At 57.9% G+C, this 14287-nt stretch overlaps 1 protein-coding gene across 5 annotated transcripts in view; it reads left to right on the top strand.

Annotated features, from left to right (window-relative positions):
* Positions 1-1918: 1918 nt before the first annotated feature.
* The window catches only part of ALDOA (aldolase, fructose-bisphosphate A), a 33353-nt gene continuing 20984 nt past the window's right edge, over positions 1919-14287 (top strand). Inside the window, exons 1-2 of one of the 5 annotated variants that reach the window (XM_080361464.1) lie at positions 1919-2025; positions 4736-4855. In XM_080361464.1, the coding sequence (XP_080217590.1) occupies positions 1983-2025; positions 4736-4855 (163 nt within the window). In that variant the 5' untranslated portion in view covers positions 1919-1982. Of the gene's footprint in view, positions 2026-2759; positions 2863-2897; positions 2904-4735; positions 4856-14287 lie in introns of those variants that run through there. The other 4 variants (XM_080361466.1, XM_080361465.1, XM_080361467.1 and 1 more) reach the window with 4 other exon arrangements.

Here is a 14287-nt window from a genome sequence, read left to right as displayed (position 1 = left end):
GGTGGCGATGGTGCCGTCAGGGGGGCGGGGCTTCAAAGGGGCGGGGATGAGGTGGGGAGTGCACCGCCTGGGGGGCGGGAAAGGGGCGGGGACTAAAGGGGCGGGGCTTAAAGGGGGCGGGGTTGAAGTGGGGAGAGTGCAGCGCGGGGGGAGGGAGAGAAAGGGGCGGGGACTAAAAGGGGCGCAGCTTAAAGGGGGCGGAGTTTGAGGTGGGGAGAGTGCAGCACGGGGGGAGGGAGGGAAAGGGGCGGGGACTAAAGGGGGCGGGGCTTGAAAGGGGCGGGGTTTGAGGTGGGGAGAGTGCAGCACGGGGGGAGGGAGGGAAAGGGGTGGGGACTAAAAGGGGCGGGGCTTAAAAGGGGGCGGGGTTGAGCTGGCGATGGCACCGCCGGGGGGGGTGGGACGTAAAGGGGCGGGGACTAAAAGGGGCGGGGCTTAAAAGGGGTCTAAAGGGGGCGGGGCTTGTGATAGGGACTGTGCTGCCCGGGGGGGGCACGGGGGGCGGGGCCTAAAAGGGCGGGAAACAAAGGGGGCGGGACTTGAGGTGGGTCAGCACCAAGCCGAGGGGTTCAATGGTTGGGGGGCGGGGCCATGGGGGGGGCGGGGTCATAAGGGGGTGGGGCTTGAACTGGGGGCAGCACCGCCTGAGAAGCGGGGCCTAAGGGGGTGTGGCTTGTGATAGGGCGGGGCCAGGCGGGTGGGCGGGGCTTCGGAATGGGCGGGGCCCCAGGCGACCGGCGCTCCCCCGCCCTCCTCAGGCCCCGCCCCCTCCTCCCAGTCCCCGCCCCCCTTCATTTGCATAATTTCCCAGCTCACCGGCCTCTCCCGTCACTGCGGAGCTCATGTCTGTCCAGCAGGCCCCGCCCCCGCGCTCATTTGCATCGATTTACATACATTAACATACGCACCGCCTCCCGCCCGCCCTCAGGCCGCGCGTCGCCACGGCAACGGGCGAGCACCGCGCAGGCGCGCCGCCGCGCTTTCTCATTGGCCGCCGCGCAGCCAATAGGAACGGCCGGAGCGGCAGCGTTGCCGGGTAGAGCGGGGCGGCGTGGCGAGGGGCGTGGCCTCCACGCTGCCGGCCAATAGGAAGCCGCTCCTGCGTTGCCGTGGCGACCGCGGGGCGGGGCCGGCTGCGTTAATATTAATGAGGTGGGCGGAGCTTGTTATCATACGGCCGCTGAATATACAACAAACCGCCCGTTTTATTACGCACTTAATTAAGTATTAATGAGGTTTAAGTAGTTAAATGTTAATGATAGTTATTGAATAGGGGTGAGTGTGCAACCCTGCCCTGTCCATCATTAAGCCCCGCCCCCCTAAGCCCCGCCCACAGATCCATTGGGTGCCCAATGGGGGGGTGGGGGGGGGAAGCCCCAGAATTGGAGGATCCCCCAAATATGGGGGGTACAAGGGGGGAGGTCTCCAAATATTGGGGACGCCTGGGTCCCCCCCAGAACTCCTGGGTCCCCTGGACATGTGGGTCGCCCCAAGGACTCCTGGGTCCCTCCCGCACTCCTGGGTCCCTTCCCCCGAACTCCTGGGTCCCCTCCCCGAACTCCTCCTGGGTCCCCTGGACATGTGGGTCCCCCCAAGGACTCCTGGGTCGCCCCCAGAACTCCTGGGTCCCCTCCCCGAACTCCTGGGTCCCCTGGACATGTGGGTCCCCCCAAGGACTCCTGGGTCCCCTCCCCGAACTCCTGGGTCCCCTGGACATGTGGGTCCCCCCAAGGACTCCTGGGTCCCCCCCCGCACTCCTGGGTCCCCTGGACATGTGGGTCCCCCAGAACTCCTGGGTCCCCCCCCGCACTCCTGGGTCCCCCAGAACTCCTGGGTCCCTGGATGCCTGGGTTCCCCGGACGCCTGGGTCCCTCCTGGGGGGGGGGGGGAGGGGCGGGGGGGGTTATTTTGGGCGGCGGGAAAGGGCGGAGGTCACCGGAGAAGGTCAGGAAAGGGGGGGCCCCCCCCCGAACCCCTATATAATGGGAACCCCTGGCACCCCCAGCGCCGCCCGGTCACTACAAGGTGAGTTGGGGGGACCCCCCCCCGCACCCCAATACCAACCCCCGGACTCCTGGGTCCCCCTTGAGATGTGGGACCAGGAGAAGGTTCATGGACTCTGGGGACCCATATAGGGGTCCAGGGGGGTCCCCTCCCGAACTCCTGGGTCCCTTTCCCGCACTCCTGGGTCCCCCAGAACTCCTGGGTCCCCCAGAACTCCTGGGTCCCTCCCGAACTCCTGGGTCCATTCCGCATTGCAGGGTCCCCCCCACACTCCTGGGTCCCTTTCCCGCACTCCTGGGTCCCCCAGAACTCCTGGGTCCCTTCCCGAACTCCTGGGTCCCTTCCCGAACTCCTGGGTCCCTTCCGCATTGCAGGGTCCCCCCCCACTCCTGGGTCCCTTTCCCGGACGCCTGGGTCCCTCCCGCATTGCAGGTTCCCTTTCCCGCACTCCTGGGTCCCCTCCCGAACTCCTGGGTCCCTTCCCGCACTCCTGGGTCCTTTTCGCCTTGCGGGGTCACCTCCCCGCACTCCTGGGTCCCTCCCGAACTCCTGGGTCCCCCTTTTAGCCCATTGGGACCCCCCATGGCTCCTCAACCCCCCCTGACACCCCAAAATCCCCCCCATGGGGCGCCCCGACCCCCGCGTGGGCCCCACAGTGACTCAGCGGCCGTTGCCCCTTTAAGGGCCGGGACGCTGCGGCTGTTGCCCCTTTAAGAGCCGCGCATCGCTGGGGGGGGACGTAATGACGTCACAACGCCGTCGCCCCGCCCCCGGCCCGCACGCTACGAGCAGGTGGGGGGGAGGAGCGGATTTTGGGGTGAAATCGGCGGATTTGGGGTAAAAAAGGGCAGATTTGAGGTAAAAAGGGGGAGATTTGGGGGTTTGGAGGCGGATTTGGGGTGAAAAGGGGCAAATTTGGGGTGAAAAGTGGCAAATGTGGGGGGGGAAGGCGCAGATTTGGGGGGAAAAGGCGCAGATTTGGGGGGTTGGGGGCGGGTTTTGGGGTGAAAAGGGCAGATTTGGGTAAAAAGAGGCGAATTTAGGGGTGAAAAGGGGTAATTTGGGTTGAAAAGTGCAGGTTTAGGGGGAAAAGGGGCAGATTTGGGGGTGAAAGGGGCAGATTTGGGGGGACATGTGGGGGGGGAGGGGGAGGGGCGGCTGCCCGGACGCCTGGGTCCCTGCTCCTGCCCTTCAAACGCCCTTGGGGGGGGGGGGGGGGGAACAGCCGGACGCCTGGGTCCCTTCCCGCACTCCTGGGTCCCTCCCCGCACTCCTGGGTCCCTCCCCGCACTCCTGGGTCCCTCCCGCACTCCTGGGTCCCCTGGACATGTGGGTCCCCCCTCAGAACTCCTGGGTCCCCCCCCGAACTCCTGGGTCCCCCCCCGAACTCCTGGGTCCCCCCCCGAACTCCTGGGTCCTTTGGGGCACTCCTGGGTCCCCCCCAAACTCCTGGGTCCTTTGGGGCACTCCTAGGTCTCTTGGGGCACTCCTGGGTCCCTCCTGAACTCCTGGGTCCCTGTCGACCCTTTGTGACCCCTCCCGAACTCCTGGGTCCCTCCCGCACTCCTGGGTCCCCTAGACATGTGGGTCCCCCAGAACTCCTGGGTCCCCCCCAAGGACTCCTGGGTCCCCCGGCCGCCTGGGTCCCTCCCGCACTCCTGGGTCCCCCGGACGCCTGGGTCCCTCCCGCACTCCTGGGTCCCCTGGACATGTGGGTCCCCCCCAGCACTCCTGGGTCCTCCCTCCTGCACTCCTGGGTCCCCCCCGCACTCCTGGGTCCCCGGACTCCCGGGTCCCCCCCCAAGGACTCCCGGGTCCCCCCCACACTTCTGGGTCCCTTGGACATGTGGGTCCCCCCTCGGACACCTGGGTCCCTCCTGCACTTCTGGGTGTCCCCCCAGAACTTCTGGGTCCCCCCAAGGACTCCCAGGTCCCTCCCGCACTCCTGGGTTCCCCGGACACCTGGGTCCCCCCCGCACTTCTGGGTCCCCGGACGCCTGGGTCCCCCAGAACTCCCGGGTCCCCCCCCCCCGCACTCCCGGGTCCCCCCCGCACTCCCGGGTCCCCGCACTCCTGGGTCCCCCCCCCGCACTCCTGGGTCCCCCCCCCGCACTCCTGGGTCCCCTCCCACTCCCCTGGGTCCCTCCTGCACTCCCGGGTCCCCGGACTCCTGGGTCCCCCCCGGACTCCTGGGTCCCCCCAAGGACTCCTGGGTCCCCCCTGCACTCCTGGGTCCCTTAGACATGTGGGTCCCCCCCGCACGCCTGGGTCCCCCAGAACTCCTGGGTCCCCCCAAGGACTCCTGAGTCTCCCCCCCCGCACGCCTGGGTCCCCCCCGCACGCCTGGGTCCCCCCCGGACACCTGGGTCCCCCCCGCACTTCTGGGTCCCCCCCAGAACTCCTGGGTTCCCCCAAGGATGCCTGGGTCCCTCCCGCACTCCCGGGTCCCTCCCACTCCCCTAGGTCCTTCCCGCACTCCCGGATCCCCCGGACGCCTGGGTCCCCCCCGGACGCCTGGGTCCCCCCCGGACGCCTGGGTCCCCGCGCTCCCGGGTCCCCCCCGCGCTCCCGGGTCCCCCCCGCGCTCCCGGGTCCCCTCCGCACGCCTGGGTCCCCCTCGCACTCCCGGGTCCCCCGGACGCATGGGTCCCCCCCGGACGCCTGGGTCCCCCCCGGACGCCTGGGTCCCTCCCGGACGCCTGGGTCCGTGACTGAGCCCCTGTTCCCGCAGCCGCCGCCATGACGCCGCCGGTGCCCGCGCTGACCCCCGAGCAGAAGCAGGAGCTGGCCACCATCGCCCAGCGCATCGTGGCCCCCGGCAAGGGCATCCTGGCCGCCGATGAGTCCACTGGTCAGCACTGGGATGGACTGGGAGGGACTGGGATATACTGGGAGGGGACTGGGATGGGATTGGGAGGGACTGGGATGGGCTGGGAGGGACTGGGATGGACTGGGGTGGCACTGGGAGGGACTGGGGTGGCCCCCGGCAAGGGCATCCTGGCCACCGATGAGTCCACTGGTGAGCACTGGGATGGCACTGGGATGGACTGGGATATACTGGGAGGCACTGGGATGGCACTGGGAGGGACTGGGATAGACTAGAATGGGACTGGGAGGGACTGGGATGGGCTGAGAGGGGACTGGGAGGCACTGGGATGGACTGGGAGAGGACTGGGGGGCACTGGGTTATACTGGGATGGCACTGGGATGGACTGGGATAGACTGGGAGGGACTGGGGTGGCCCCCAGCAAGGGTATCCTGGCTGCCGGTGAGTCCACCAGTGAGTGCTGGGAGGGACTGGGATAGACTGGGAGGGACTGGGATATACTGGCATGGACTGGGAGGGACCGGAATAGACTGGGATGGCACTGGAATAGACTGTGAGGGACTGGGATAGACTGGGGTAGACTGGGAATGACTGGAATGGCACTGGGATGGACTGGGAGGGACTGGAATGTACTGGGATGGCACTGGAATAGACTGGGAGGGACTGGGGTAGACTGGGAGGGACTGGAGTGGACTGGGAGGGACTGGGGTGGCCCCCAGCAAGGGCATCCTGGCCACCGATGAGTCCACTGGTGAGCACTGGGAGGCACTGGGATATACTGGGTTAGACTGGGATGGCACTGGGATGGCACTGGGATGGACTGGGATGGACTGGGATGGACTGGGATAGACTGGGATGGCACTGGGGTAGACTGGGATGGACTAGGATAGACTGAGATGGGCTGGGAGGGACTGGGATGGCACTGGGAGGGCAGTGGGGTGGCACTGGGATGGACTGGGATGGACTGGGGTGGCACTGGGATAGACTGGGATAGACTGGGAGGCACTGGGGTGGCCCCCGACAAGGGCATCCTGGCCACCAGTGAGTCCACTGGTGAGTACTGGGAGGGACTGGGATAGACTGGGAGGGACTGGGATATGCTGGGATGGCACTGGGGAGGCACTGGGATGGACTGGGATAGACTGGAAGGGCACTGGGGAGGCACTGGGATGGACTGGGAGGGACTGGGATGGCACTGGGAGGGACTGGGATGGACTGGGATGGCACTGGGATGGACTGGGAGGGCACTGGGATGGCACTGGGAGGGACTGGGATAGACTGGAATGGGACTAGGATGGCACTGGGAGGGACTGGGATAGACTGGAATGGGACTGGGAGGGACTGGGAGGGACTGGGAGGCACTGGGGTGGCCCCTGACAAGGGCATCCTGGCCACCAGTGAGTCCACCAGTGAGTGCTGGGATGGACTGGGATAGACTGGGATATACTGGGAGGGCACTGGGACGGACTGGGTTGGACTGGGGTAGACTGGGATAGACTGGAATGGCACTGAGAGGGCACTGGGAGGGACTGGGATGGCACTGGGATAGACTGGGGTAGACTGGGATTGACTGGGATGGACTGGGATGGCACTGGGAGGGACTGGGAGGGACTGGGGTGGCCCCCGGCAAGGGCATCCTGGCCGCTGATGAGTCCACTGGTGAGTGCTGGGAGGGACTGGGATATACTGGGAGGGCACTGGGATAGACTGGGATGGACTGGGAGGCACTGGGGTGGCACTGGGATGGTACTGGGAGGGACTGGGGTGGCCCCCGGCAAGGGCATCCTGGCCGCCGATGAGTCCACCGGTCAGCACTGGGATGGCACTGGGATATACTGGGATGGCACTGGGATATACTGGGATGGCACTGAGATGGACTGGGAGGGACTGGGGTGGCACTGGGATGGACTGGGATAGGCTGGGATGGCACTGGGAGGGACTGGGAGATACTGGGTTGGCTCCCAGCAAGGGCATCGTGGCTACTGGTGAGTCCACTGGTGAGCACTGGGACCAACTGGGAGGGCACTGGGATAGACTGGGAGGCACTGGGATGGACTAGGAGGGACTGGGGTGGCATCCTGGCCGCCGATGAGTTTACTGGTGTGACTGGGATATACTGGGATGACACTGGGACAAACTGGGATGGACTGGGAAGGACTGGGAAGAGACTGGGATAAACTGGGACAGACTGGGGTGAGACTGGGACAGACTGGGACAGACTGGGGTGGCACTGGGATAAACTGGGACAGACTGGGAGCTACTGGGAGAGGATGAAGAAGCACTGGGAGCGTATTGGGACACACTGGGAGGCACTGGGAGCTACTGGCACCCCTCAGAGCCATCCTCAGGAGCTCAATGGTGGTTACTGGTTTATACTGGGATGAACTGGTTTATACTGGTTTATACTGGGATGGGTGCAGGAACCATTGTGAGGGATCTGGGGACACCAGGGGGACCCCGAGACCTCCTGGGGCTGCACTGGGAGCTACTGGGACCCGCAGGGGCATCCCCAGGAGCCCAGTGGTGGTTACTGGTTTATACTGGCTTATACTGGTTTATACTGGTTTATACTGGGATGGGTGCAGGAACCATTGTGAGGGATCTGGGGACACCAGGGGGACCCCGAGACCTCCTGGGGCTGCACTGGGAGCTACTGGGACCCTCAGGGGCATCCCCAGGAGCCCAGTGGTGCTTACTGGTTTATACTGGTTTTAAGTGGTTCCTATTGGTTCCTCCTGGTCCTAAGTGGTTCCAACTGGTTCTAACTGGTCCTAAGTGCTTCCTATTGGTTCCTGCTGGTCCTAAGTGGTTCCTATTGGTTTCTCCTGGTTCTAAGTGGTTCCTATTGGTTCCTTCTGGTCCTAAGTGGGTCCTCTTGGTCCTAAGTGGGTCCTCTTGGTCCTAAGTGGGTCCTCTTGGTCCTAAGTGGTTCCTATTGGTTCCAACTGGTTCTAAGTGGTTCCAACTGGTCCCTCCTGGTCCTAAGCGGTTCCTATTGGTCCCTTGTGGTTCTAAGTGGTCCCTCCTGGTCTTAAGCGGTTCCTATTGGTTCCTATTGGTCCTAAGTGGTTCCTAGTGGTTTTAAGTGGTTCCAACTGGTCCCTCCTGGTCCTAAGTGGTTCCTCCTGGTCCTAAGTGGTTCCTCCTGGTCCTAAGTGGTTCCCATCGGTCCTAAGTGGTTCCTATTGGTTCCTCCTGGTCCTAAGTGGTTCCTCCTGGTCCTAAGTGGTTCCTATTGGTTCCTCCTGGTCCTAAGTGGTTCCTATCGGTCCTAAGTGGTTCCTATCGGTCCTAAGTGGTCCTAAGTGGTTCCTCCTGGTCCTAAGTGGTTCCTAAGTGGTTCCTATCGGTCCTAAGTGGTTCCTATCGGTCCTAAGTGGTTCCAACTGGTTCCTCCTGGTCCTAAGTGGTTCCTCCTGGTCCTAAGTGGTTCCTATTGGTTCCTCCTGGTCCTAAGTGGTTCCTATCCGTCCTAAGTGGTTCCTATCGGTCCTAAGTGGTTCCAACTGGTTCCTCCTGGTCCTAAGTGGTTCCTATTGGTTCTAAGTGGTTCCTATTGGTTCCTATTGGTCCTAAGTGGTTCCTATTGGTTCCTCTTGGTCCTAAGTGGTTCCTCCTGGTCCTAAGCGGTTCCTATTGGTTCCTCCTGGTCCTAAGTGGTCCCTCCAGGTTCCTCCTGGTTCCTATTGGTTCTAAGTGGTTCCTATTGCTTCCTCCTGGTTCTAAGTGCTTCCAGCTGGTTCTAAGTAGTTGTAAGCGGTTCCAACTGGTTCCTATTGGTTCTAAGTGGTTCCTATTGGTTCTAAGTGGTTCCTATTGGTCCCTCCTGGTTCTAAGTGGTTCCTATTGGTTCTAAGTGGTTCCTATTGGTTCCTATTGGTCCTAAGTGGTTCCTATTGGTTCCTCTTGGTCCTAAGTGCTTCCTCTTGGTCCTAAGCGCTTCCTCTTGGTCCTAAGCGCTTCCAGCTGGTTCTAAGCGGTTCTAAGTAGTTCTAAGTGGTTCCTATTGGCTCTGAGCGGTTCCAGCTGGTCCTAAGTGGTTCCAGCTGGTCCTAAGTGGTTCCAGCTGGTCCTAAGTGGCTCCAACTGGTTCTAAGTGGTTCCAAGCGGTTCCAACTGGTTCCTATTGGTTCTAACTGGTTCCTATTGCTTCCTCCTGGTCCTAAGTGCTTCCTCCTGGTCCTAAGTGCTTCCTCCTGGTCCTAAGTGGTCGCTCCTGGTCCTAAGTGGTTCCAACTGGTCGCTCCTGGTCCTAAGTGGTTCCTATTGGTCCCTCCTGGTCCTAAGCGGTTCCTATTGGTCCTAAGTTGTCCTAAGCAGTTCCTCCTCGTCCTAAGTGGTTCCTCCTGGTCCTAAGCTGTTCCTATTTGTTCCTATTGGTTCTAAGTGGTTCCTTCTGGTTCCTTCTGGTTCCTTCTGGTTCCTTCTGGTTCCTATTGGTTCCTCCTGGTTCCTATTGGTCCTAAGTGGTTCCTATTGGTCCTAAGTGGTTCCTATTGCTTCCTCCTGGTTATAAGTCCTTCCTCCTGGTTCTAAGTGCTTCCACCTGGTTCTAAGTAGCTCTAAGCGGTTCCAACTGGTTCCTATTGGTCCTAAGCGCTTCCTATTGGTTCCTCCTGGTCCTAAGTGGTTCCTATTGGTTGCTCTTGGTCCTAAGTGGTTCCTATTGGTTCCTCCTGGTCCTAAGCGGTTCCTATTGGTTCTAAGTGGTTCCTATTGGTTCCTCTCGGTTCTAGTTGGTTCCTGTTGATTCCAACTGGTTCCTCCTGGTCCCTCCTGGTCCTAAGCGGTTCCTATTAGTCCCTCCTGGTCCTAAGCGCTTCCTATTGGTCCTAAGTGCTTCGTATTGGTCCTAAGCGCTTCCTATTGGTTCCTCCTGGTCCTAAGTGGTTCCTCCTGGTCCTAAGTGGTTCCTATTGGTTGCTCCTGGTCCTAAGTGGTTCCTATTGGTCCCTCCTGGTCCTAAGTGCTTTGTCCTGGTCCTATTGGTTCCTATTGGTTCCAACTGGTCCCTCCTGGTCCTAAGTGGTTCCTATTGCTTCCTCCTGGTTCTAAGTGGTTCCTCCTCGTTCTAATTGGTTCCTATTGATTCCAACTGGTCCCTCCTGGTCCTAAGCAGTTCCTATTGGTCCCTCCTGGTCCTAAGCAGTTCCTATTGGTCCCTCCTGGTCCTAAGCGGTTCCTATTGGTCCCTCCTGGTTCTAAGTGGTTCCTATTGGTTCTAAGTGGTTCCTATTGGTTCCACCTGGTCCTAAGTGGTTCCAACTGGTGCCTCCTGGTCCTAAGTGGTTCCTATTGATCCTAAGCAGTTCCTATTGGTCCTAAGTGGTTCCTATTGGTTCCTATTGGTTCCTCCTGGTTCTAAGTGGTTCCTCTTGGTTCTAAGTGGTTCCTATTGGTTCCTCCTGGTCCTAAGTGGTTCCTATTGGTTCTAAGTGGTTCCTATTGGTTCCAAGTGGTTCTAATTGGTTGCTATTGATTCCAACTGGTTCCTCCTGGTCCTAAGTGGTTCCTATTGGTTCCTCCTGGTCCTAAGTGGTTCCACCTGGTTCCTATCGGTCCTAAGTGGTTCCTATCGGTCCTAAGTGGTTCCTATTGGTTCCTCTTGGTTCTAATTGGTTCCTATTGATTCCAACTGATTTCTCCTGGTTTGTATTGGCTCCTATTGGTTCTAAGTGGTTCCTATTGGTTCCTCCTGGTCCTAAGTGGTTCCTATTGGTTCCTCCTGGTCCTAAGTGCTTCCTCCTGGTCCTATTGGTTCTAAGTGGTTCCTATTGGTTGCTCTTGGTCCTAAGTGGTTCCTATTGGTCCCTCCTGGTCCTAAGTGGTTCCTATTGGTCCCTCCTGGTCCTAAGTGGTTCCTATTGGTTCCTCTTGGTTCTAATTGGTTCCTATTGGTTCCAACTGGTTCCTCCTGGTCCTACGTGGTTCCTATTGGTTCTAAGTGGTTCCTATTGGTTCCTCCTGGTTCTAAGTCCTTCCTCCTGGTTCTAAGTCCTTCCTCCTGGTTCTAAGTGCTTCCTATTGGTCCTAAGTCATTCCTATTGGTCCTAAGTGGTTCCTATTGGTTCCTCTTGGTTCCTCTTGGTTCCTCTTGGTTCCTCTTGGTTCCTCTTGGTTCCTCTTGGTTCCTCTTGGTTCCTCTTGGTTCCTCTTGGTTCTTATTGGTCCTAAGTGGTTCCTCTTGGTTCCTCTTGGTCCTAAGTGGTTCCTATTGGTTCTTTTTGGTTCCTCTTGGTTCTAAGTGGTCCTAAGTTGTTCCTCCTGGTCCTAAGTGCTTCCTATTGGTCCTAAGTGCTTCCTATTGGTCCTAAGTGCTTCCTATTGGTCCTAAGTCGTTCCTCCTGGTTCCAAGTGGTTCCTCTTGGTCCCTCCTGGTCCTAAGTGGTTCCTATTGATCCTAAGCAGTTCCTATTGTTCCTAAGTGGTTCCTATTGCTTCCTCCTGGTTCTAAGTGCTTCCAGCTGGTTCTAAGTAGTTGTAAGCGGTTCCAACGGGTTCCTATTGGTCCTAAGTGGTTCCTATTGCTTCCTCCTGCTTCTAAGTCCTTCCTCCTGGTTCTAAGTCCTTCCTCCTGGTTCTAAGCGCTTCCAGCTGCTTCTAAGTAGCTCTAAGCGGTTCCAACTGATTCCTCTTGGTCCTAAGTGCTTCCTATTGGTCCTAAGTGGTTCCTATTGGTTCCTATTGGTTCCTCCTGGTTCCTATTGGTTCCTATTGGTTCTAAGTGGTCGCTCCTGGTCCTAAGTGGTTCCTATTGGTCCCTCCTGGTCCTAAGCGGTTCCTATTGGTCCTAAGTTGTCCTAAGCAGTTCCTCCTCGTCCTAAGTGGTTCCTCCTGGTCCTAAGCTGTTCCTATTCGTTCCTATTGGTTCTAAGTGGTTCCTTCTGGTTCCTTCTGGTTCCTATTGGTTCCTCCTGGTTCCTATTGGTCCTAAGTGGTTCCTATTGGTCCTAAGTGGTTCCTATTGCTTCCTCCTGGTTCTAAGTCCTTCCTCCTGGTTCTAAGTGCTTCCACCTGGTTCTAAGTAGCTCTAAGCGGTTCCAACTGGTTCCTATTGGTCCTAAGCGCTTCCTATTGGTTCCTCCTGGTCCTAAGTGGTTCCTATTGGTTGCTCTTGGTCCTAAGTGGTTCCTATTGGTTCCTCCTGGTCCTAAGCGGTTCCTATTGGTTCTAAGTGGTTCCTATTGGTTCCTCTCGGTTCTAGTTGGTTCCTGTTGATTCCAACTGGTTCCTCCTGGTCCCTCCTGGTCCTAAGCGGTTCCTATTAGTCCCTCCTGGTCCTAAGCGCTTCCTATTGGTCCTAAGCGCTTCCTATTGGTCCTAAGTGCTTCGTATTGGTCCTAAGCGCTTCCTATTGGTTCCTCCTGGTCCTAAGTGGTTCCTCCTGGTCCTAAGTGGTTCCTATTGGTTGCTCCTGGTCCTAAGTGGTTCCTATTGGTCCCTCCTGGTCCTAAGTGCTTTGTCCTGGTCCTATTGGTTCCTATTGGTTCCAACTGGTCCCTCCTGGTCCTAAGTGGTTCCTATTGGTTGCTCCTGGTCCTAAGTGGTTCCTATTGGTCCCTCCTGGTCCTAAGTGCTTTGTCCTGGTCCTATTGGTTCCTATTGGTTCCAACTGGTCCCTCCTGGTCCTAAGTGGTTCCTATTGGTTGCTCCTGGTCCTAAGTGGTTCCTATTGGTCCCTCCTGGTCCTAAGTGCTTTGTCCTGGTCCTATTGGTTCCTATTGGTTCCAACTGGTCCCTCCTGGTCCTAAGTGGTTCCTATTGCTTCCTCCTGGTTCTAAGTGGTTCCTCCTCATTCTAATTGGTTCCTATTGATTCCAACTGGTCCCTCCTGGTCCTAAGCAGTTCCTATTGGTCCCTCCTGGTCCTAAGCAGTTCCTATTGGTCCCTCCTGGTCCTAAGCGGTTCCTATTGGTCCGTCCTGGTTCTAAGTGGTTCCTATTGGTTCCACCTGGTCCTAAGTGGTTCCAACTGGTGCCTCCTGGTCCTAAGTGGTTCCTATTGATCCTAAGCAGTTCCTATTGGTCCTAAGTGGTTCCTATTGGTTCCTATTGGTTCCTCCTGGTTCTAAGTGGTTCCTCTTGGTTCTAAGTGGTTCCTATTGGTTCCTCCTGGTCCTAAGTGGTTCCTATTGGTTCTAAGTGGTTCCTATTGGTTCCAAGTGGTTCTAATTGGTTGCTATTGATTCCAACTGGTTCCTCCTGGTCCTAAGTGGTTCCTATTGGTTCCTCCTGGTCCTAAGTGGTTCCTATTGGTTCCTCCTGGTCCTAAGTGGTTCCTATCGGTCCTAAGTGGTTCCTATTGGTTCCTCTTGGTTCTAATTGGTTCCTATTGATTCCAACTGATTTCTCCTGGTTTGTATTGGCTCCTATTGGTTCTAAGTGGTTCCTATTGGTTCCTCCTGGTCCTAAGTGCTTCCTCCTGGTCCTATTGGTCCTAAGTGGTTCCTATTGGTTGCTCTTGTTCCTAAGTGGTTCCTATTGGTCCCTCCTGGTCCTAAGTGGTTCCTATTGGTCCCTCCTGGTCCTAAGTGGTTCCTATTGGTTCCTCTTGGTTCTAATTGGTTCCTATTGGTTCCAACTGGTTCCTCCTGGTCCTAAGCGGTTCCTATTGGTCCTAAGCGGTTCCTATTGGTCCTAAGCGGTTCCTATTGGTTCCTCGTGGTCCTAAGTGGTTCCTCCTGGTCCTAAGTGGTTCCTCCTGGTCCTAAGTGGTTCCTATTGGTTCCTCCTGGTCCTAAGTGGTTCCTCTTGGTTCCTCTTGGTTCCTCTTGGTTCCTCTTGGTTCCTCTTGGTTCCTCTTGGTTCCTCTTGGTTCCTCTTGGTTCCTCTTGGTCCTAAGTGCTTCCTATTGGTCCTAAGTGGTTCCTATTGGTTCCTATTGGTTCCTCCTGGTTCTAAGTGGTTCCTCCTGGTTCTAAGTGGTTCCTATTGGTTCTAAGTGGTTCCTATTGGTTCCTCCTGGTTCTAAGTCCTTCCTCCTGGTTCTAAGTGCTTCCTATTGGTCCTAAGTCATTCCTATTGGTCCTAAGTGGTTCCTATTGGTTCCTCCTTGTTCCAACTGGTTCCTCTTGGTTCCTCTTGGTTCCTCTTGGTTCCTCTTGGTTCCTCTTGGTTCTTATTGGTCCTAAGTGGTTCCTCTTGGTTCCTCTTGGTCCTAAGTGGTTCCTCTTGGTTCTTCTTGGTTCCTCTTGGTTCTAAGTGGTCCTAAGTTGTTCCTCCTGGTCCTAAGTGCTTCCTATTGGTCCTAAGTCGTTCCTCCTGGTTCCAAGTGGTTCCTCTTGGTCCCTCCTGGTCCTAAGTGGTTCCTATTGATCCTAAGCAGTTCCTATTGTTCCTAAGTGGTTCCTATTGCTTCCTCCTGGTTCTAAGTGCTTCCAGCTGGTTCTAAGTAGTTGTAAGCGGTTCCAACGGGTTCCTATTGGTCCTAAGTGGTTCCTATTGCTTCCTCCTGCTT

The sequence above is a fragment of the Nesoenas mayeri genome, assembly GCF_963082525.1.
Source record: "Nesoenas mayeri genome assembly, chromosome: 32".
NCBI lineage: Eukaryota > Metazoa > Chordata > Aves > Columbiformes > Columbidae > Nesoenas > Nesoenas mayeri.
Note: the sequence above shows the minus strand (reverse complement) of the source record. Positions and strands in the feature narration are given on the sequence as shown.